Consider the following 7,319-nt stretch of genomic DNA (forward strand, 5'->3'; position numbering starts at 1 on the left):
TCAACTTAGTTTCCTCATACAAAAATGGGGACAAAATGGAAGGAATTCTTATTCAGGAATGGCTTGAGTAGATAACTACTAAGATGCCGTCTCGGAAGTTTCTGCACCCTGAGATTTGCCCTGCTTTGCAGAAAACTATTCTGCCATAGAAATGGGAATGGCCTTCTTCCAAAGAGCAGGACTAGATTTCCCTGGCAAAGGTAATTCAGTGGAAGGCTTTGTTGGGCATGGACCATGGGACCAGATAGACATGAGCAGATTAGTTCATTTCTTCTGAAGAGCAGGGATTCTTCAGAGATGGGATGTATATCTACTGGGTGGGAGAGGGATTGTCAGGTATCTTCCTGAAAGAAGAAACTGCCTATAGCCATCCAGGCTGAACTTGGCCAAAATGTAAAATAAACCATGTGGGTCTTGAGCTTCCCCCCCCCCCCCCTTGAACCATCCCCACCTCATCTCTGTAATAGAAAAGAGTAAAGCCAGGAAGCAATTTACACTGATGTGCCACCAATTGGACACTATATCTCCTCTTTCTTTAATGTTAAATGTTTAGAAATTTCTTCCTCACAACAACCCTAAAAGTCAAATAATAGAAATCACTTTATTTCTTTTCTATAGTTAAGAGAAATAAATCTGCAGATGCCTTTCATTTGTATTTTCTTTTAATTAATTATTTTTTTAAAACCCTTACCTTCCATCTTAGAATCAATACTATGTATTGGCTCCAAGGCAGAAGAGTGGTAAGGGCTAGGCAATGGGGGTCAAGTGACTTGCCCAGGGTCACACAGCTGGGAAGTGTCTGATACTAGATTGGAACCCAGCGCCTCCTGTCTCTGGGCCTGACTCTCAAACCACTGATCCCCCATCTGCCTCCTGCCTTTCATTTTTAAAGGCATTGGCATTTCCCTACAGTGTCCTCTCCCCTCTCCCCCATCACATTGTTCTAGGAGGTCATATGCCACAGGTCTCCCACCTCTAGTGAGCTTTGTCATGGACCTTGATCTCAGGTCAAACACTCCATCCCACAGGAAGAGAGAGATCTTTCCTGATCCCTACAGCTGTTAGTGCCACCCTTGACCCAAAGACCATACTTGTTTGTTTATAGTTTTATATGTACAGAATATCCTCCCTTTTGGAATGTAAATGCTTCGAGGACCAGGACTTCTCCTGTTTCTTTGATGGCTTTTTAGCACCAGAGTCAGGTACAAGGCCAGCTCTTCATAACGATTTCTTGATTGATTAACCAGTCCTCTGGAGCCAAGAGTCAACACTGCCCTGAGTTCTCTGGTCTTTTAGTGGAGTTTTCATGTACATTACTGCAGACATCGTGTTTATCTTCTTTGGGATTATGGTTTCTTTACTTTGCTTCTGTTTATACAAGCCTTCCCAGGGTGACTTGTTTTTTATGCCACAATCACATTCCTTTTTATTCACACAACTCAGTTTGCTTAGTCAGTCCTCACATAACTGGCCTGTGAAGGGACTTTCCCATAGTCCTAATGGCTAGTAAATTTCAGACCAGGGACTCGGCTGGTGGGTTCCTGACTGGAAACCCGAGCATCTTTGTGTTACTTCATGATGCCAGTTGTGAGCACCCTAGAAATAGGAGGAGTGTTTGTAAGGGTACAAGAAGGGCCGAGAGCTCTGTTCAGCCAAGACTTCCCCAATATTTACTCAGCACGATATTTCTCGAGAGCTGGCAGTGATGCACACAGCATTGTTCCAGGCAACGGAGGGTAAATAATGATGAGTAACGTCTTCATCCTATAAGAATGCATGGTCCATTCAGAGCGATGAGAGCCTCACACAGAATATCTTAAGAGCAAATGATTGCAGACTAAGAAGGACTCTGTCGTGAAGAGTTTAGTGAATGGAGGATCCCTTCTTCTACCTGGGAATCAGGAAAGTCTTTATGAACAAGATGCTCTTTAAACTGGTCATTGAGGCTAGAGAATGTCAGCAGAGAGATGGATGGGTAGGGAAGGCATTCCAGAGTTAAGAAGTGAATGAAGAAGTGCAGAAGAAAGAACACCTTGGTTTCTACCACATATTGAAAGTTGTCTAATCTGGCAGATATGTACATATATAGATATTAATGTGAGATCAAGCAGAAAAGACAGGTGAGAGCCTTCTGTGCAGGGATTTGAAAACCATGCTAACTACCTTTAATTTGATTATCACTTTTTAAACCCTTACTTTCTGTCTAAGAATTAATGCTATGGATTTGTTCCAAGGCAGAAAAGCAGTTAAGGACTAGGCAATGGGGGTTAAGTGACTTCCTCAGGGTCACCTAGCTAGGAAGTGTCTGAGGTCAAATTTGAACCTAGGACCTCAACTTCCATCTCTGGACCTGACTCTCAATCCATTGAGCCACCCAGCTGCCCCCCTTTAATTTTATTTTGCAGACAATTGGGGAATGATCGAAAGGTTTTGATCATGGTAGTAACTGGATTAAAGTGATGCTAGGAACACTTATGTGGCAGTGGTGTTTCCAACTAAATGAAAGAGAGAGAGATCAGAACCTCTCCTAAGGAGTTTTTTCACTTTGGATAATTATATTTCAGGAATCTGAATGAAAGAGATGCTTTGGGGTAGTAAGAGCTTATGCTCAATCCACCCCACTGAGTTGACATCTTTCTCTTCCTAATGATGCATCAGTCGTAGAACTGAAGTCTGGCTTAATCCAAATAGCCAATTTATATCCTCTTTCTGGTTTAGGTGAAGAAGGGCAAATGGAGAGGTGATAGAAAAAGATTTCTGCACAAATGACTGGATCTCGAAGGAGAGCACTAAAGGGGATAGAGGGCTCTGGGACTCCCAGTTCCTTTTAGTACCTCCATTCTTTTCATGACCTCCCAATGCCCACTGATAACCTCATTCCTTTTACATTCTAGGAAGAACTTGTTCTAAGTTGTTGATTCGGTTTGGGTTCTTGGACGTTCCCATTACTGGCCACCTCTCGCTGCCCTAATGGAGACAAGTCACTGCACATGTGTACCGATACAGAGGCACCATTATGCACCTTCCCAAGTCAGCTGATAAAACAGGTCCTCCCCCTACCTGAAATGTCTGCCAAAGAAGGTATGTAGGAAATGGGGGAAAGGAACAAAACTCAAAGCACTTGAGGTCACTTTATGACCCAAGGCAGCAAGCATTAGTAACTGATTTATTTAGTCGGGTTCAATAAATATGGATGAAGTGCTGAGGATGTATAAAACACTCTGCTTGGTCCTGAGGACACAAAGCAAAAATAAATTAGGGCTCTCAAAGGGTTCCTCGTCCTACCGTTGGAGTTTGCCTGCCGTAACGGGGATCCAGTTTTCCTATAGCTTTTCCCACAGAGAATAAAACTCCTATGACTATCTTTGGAAGCTCAATTGAACATAATGAACCATTATGGCTTAACTTTCCTTCTTTGAGGAGTCTGTGAGGACATGGAGGACTTAACCAAGATCCTGAAGAGAATGTTCATTGTGATGGCTGCAGAGAGATGATAAGAGGATAGAGCACAAGGAGTGGCCTAATAACAGTTTTGAGAGAGTGGATTTTTTTTCTTCTTTTTTTTTAATTTTAATATTATTTTATTTGGTCGTTTTCATACATTATTCACTGGAAACAAAGATCGTTTTCTTTTCCTCCCCTCCCCCCCACCCCCCGCCTTTCCCTCTCCCATAGCCGACGCATGATTCCACTGGTTATCACATGTGTTCTTGACTCGAACCCATTTCCCTGTTGTTGGAGTTTGCATTATAGTGTTCATTTAGAGTCTCTCCTCAGTCTTATCTCCTCCAACCCTGTAGTCAAGCAGTTGCTTTTCAGCGGTGTTTTTACTCCCACAGTTTATCCTCTGCTTGTGGGTAGTATTTTTTTAGATCCCTGCAGATTGTTCAGGGATTGCATTGACACTAATGGAGAAGTCCATCACCTTCGATTGTACCACAATGTATCAGTCTCTGTGTACAATGTTTTCCTGGTTCTGCTCCTCTCGCTCTGCATTACTTCCTGGAGGTTGTTCCAGTCTCCATGGAACTTCTCCACTTTATTATTCCTTTTAGCACAATAGTATTCCATCACCAATATATACCACAACAGTTTTGAGAGAGTTGATTTTAACCATCCTCTTGTCAAGAAATGTGACAAAAATCCTTGATGCTATTATTACTAATATATGCTAGTATTTAGATAGTGCTGTAAGGTTTGCAACGAGTTTTACAAATATCATCTCATTTTTTACTCACAGTGGTACTATTATCTTCATTTTGATAGATGAGGAAAGTGAGGGAGATGGACAGTAAATGACTTGGCCAAGGTCACTTAGCCTGAGGAAAGTTTCAAACTCAGATTTTCCTGATTCCAGTACTAGGAAACCATCCATTAGGCTACCTAGAAGTCAAAAGAGATTTCACTCATCTCTTGATGTCCTGAGAAAATCAATGTCTGAATTTCTGAAATTAAGGAGAAGTCAGAAATAGTATTAATGGTTAGGGAGAACTTTGGCTGTGATTTTTCTCAGAGTGGATTCATCATAAATAATTATTCATATTATTTTATCATTTGTTACCCTCTGCATAAATTCTATAGATCATGGTGTTGATTTGTCATGAAATTTCAATATTTTACACAATACTTATGTATATTTTATGTGTATATTTTTATTATATATGTGCTCACACACACACATATATATAGACAGAGGAGAGGGAGAGAGAAAGAGAGAGAGGGAGAGAGATGACCAAAAGCTCATGGGATAAGAGGATTATCCAGTGTATTTCAGAAATACCATGTAATAAATTGGCCAACTTCAATAATAATAATAATTGATTAATGAGAGAGGTTGCAATTTTAATAATTAATGAGGAAATATCTGAACATACTCCTAGATTGCCTTGTACTCTGGGACAACAATGGATAAAGAAAATGTGCTAGTCATAATGAGAGAAGGCTGCTTTTCCTCATAGGCTACAAATAAACTATGCAAAATACGAATATTTTATACCAGGACATTTCTTTTATTACTGTAAAACATTTTAAAAATTTCAATTCTAAAACAAAATGATCATTCTACATACAAAGTAGAAGATTAAAAGTCGATTATTTATTAAACCATAATTCTCCATTCCATCCTGCTTTACTAAAACAAAAACACTTTGTAATAAAAATTCAACTCATTATTTCATGATTGTCCCCTTCATCTGGGATTCCACATGAATTTCCTTTCACATTTTTCTGTGAATAGACCACTGTCATTTCTCTCTCTCTCTCTCTCTCTCTCCCTCCCTTCCTCTCTCTCTCTCTCTCTCTCTCTCTCTCTCCCTCCCTTCCTCTCTCTCTCTCTCTCTCTCTGTCTCTCTCTCTCTCTCGGACAGCAACATTATTACTCCTCTCTCTTCCCTATTGAAAACAAGGGAAAAATTCTTATAAAGGTATCTTCATGAGGAAGGAAGCACTGACAGATGTACTTTGGTGGAAACTCAGGATACTATAAGATAGGAGAGAAGAACATTCTAGATAATTCAGTAATAAAACTAGTCTTTTTTCTTTTATCAGATGATAGCATATAATGGAAGCTAAGAATCAAACCGTGGTGACTGAATTTGTTTTCGTCGGATTTACAGAACATCTCCAGCAACAGGTTCTCCTCTTTCTCATGTTCCTGTTTTTCTATCTCATCACTGTCTTTGGGAACTTGGGTATGATCGTCTTGATATGGATAGACTCCCAGCTTCACACCCCCATGTACTTTTTTCTCCGCCACTTGTCCTTTGTAGATATTTGCTCTTCGTCTACTATTGCCCCCAAAATGTTGGCCGACTTCTTTGTAGAGAAGAAAACCATTTCTTTCCTAGGCTGTTCGGCACAGATGTGGTTCTTTGGACTCTTTGTGACCACCGAGTGTTTCCTTTTAGCTGCAATGGCATATGATCGGTATATAGCAATCTGCAACCCATTACTCTATACCGTTGTCATGTCTCAGAGTGTCTGCATCCATCTGGTAGTTGGGCCTTACATCATGGGCCTTCTAAACGCTATGACTAATACTGTCTTAACTTTCCAATTACCCTTTTGTGGCCAGAATGTCATCAATCATTTCTTCTGTGATATATCACCTTTGCTCTCTCTTGCATGTACTGACACCCACCTCAATAAGTTAGTCCTTCTCATCATGGCTGGAGGTGTGGGAGTCTTCAGTGGTCTGACTATTCTAATTTCCTACATATATATCCTTTTGGCCATCCTCAGGATCCGCTCTGCTGAAGGAAGGTCCAAGGCCTTTTCCACCTGCTCCTCACACCTGACTGCTGTCAGCATCATGTATGGGACCCTTTTCTTTATTTATGTAAGGCCCAGTGCCAGCTTCTCCCTGGACCTTAATAAGGTTGTATCTGTGTTCTACACAGCAGTGATTCCCATGTTGAATCCCCTCATCTATAGCTTGAGAAACAAGGAGGTGAAAAATGCCTTCAGAAGAACGTTAGAAAGGAAAAAAAATTCTTTGGGTAAATAAAAATGAGCTCCATTCATGATATTATTTATTTATTTAGAATAGTTTTCCACGGTTACATGATTCATGATTTTTTCCCACCCCTCTTCCCTCCCCATTCCCAGAATTTACAAGCAATTCCACTGGGTTATACATGTATCATTGTTTGTGTTATTTATATTTGCAGTAGAGTGATCTTTTAAAGCCCAAACCCCTATCATATTCACATCGAACCACATAATTGATCTTATATTTTTCTTCTTCATTCTGCTCCCAAAATTCTTTCTCTGGATGTGGACAGTGTTCTTTCTCATAAGTCCCTCTGGATTGTCGTGGGTCATTGAATTGCTGCTAGTAGCAAAGTCACTTACATTTGATTGTACCACAGTGTATCAGTCTCTGTGTATAATGTTTTCCTGGTTCTGCTCTTTTCACTCTGCATCAGTTCCTGGAGGTCATTCCAGTTCCCATGGTATTCCTCTGCTTTATTATTCATTTGAGCACAATATTCCATCACCAACAGATACCACAATTTGTTCAGCCATTCCCCAATAAGAGGGCATCCCCTCATTTTCCATTTTTTTTGCCACCACAAAGAGGGTGGCTATGAATATTTTTGTACATGCCTTTTTCTTTATATCTTTTGGGTTCAAACCCAGCAGTGGTATGACTGGATCAAAAGGTAGGCAATCTTTTAAATCCCTTTGGGCATAATTCCAAATTATCCTCCAGAATGGTTGAATTAATTCATAACTCTACTAGCAATGCATTAGTGTCCCAATTTTACCAAATCTCCAACAGTTATTTCCTTTGCTCCCATATTGGTGAATCTGCTAGG

General features: G+C 40.4%; 1 protein-coding gene across 1 annotated transcript; it reads left to right on the top strand.

Moving 5' to 3' along the window:
* Positions 1-5,554: 5,554 nt before the first annotated feature.
* Positions 5,555-6,505, top strand: LOC100024951 (olfactory receptor 998-like). Its single transcript, XM_056801749.1, has one exon. It carries the CDS (start codon positions 5,561-5,563, stop codon positions 6,503-6,505), a length of 945 nt encoding a protein of 314 aa, XP_056657727.1. The 5' UTR covers positions 5,555-5,560.
* The last annotated feature ends 814 nt before the right edge of the window (positions 6,506-7,319 follow it).

This window comes from Monodelphis domestica, chromosome 6 (genome assembly GCF_027887165.1).
Source record: "Monodelphis domestica isolate mMonDom1 chromosome 6, mMonDom1.pri, whole genome shotgun sequence".
NCBI classification, from domain to species: domain Eukaryota; kingdom Metazoa; phylum Chordata; class Mammalia; order Didelphimorphia; family Didelphidae; genus Monodelphis; species Monodelphis domestica.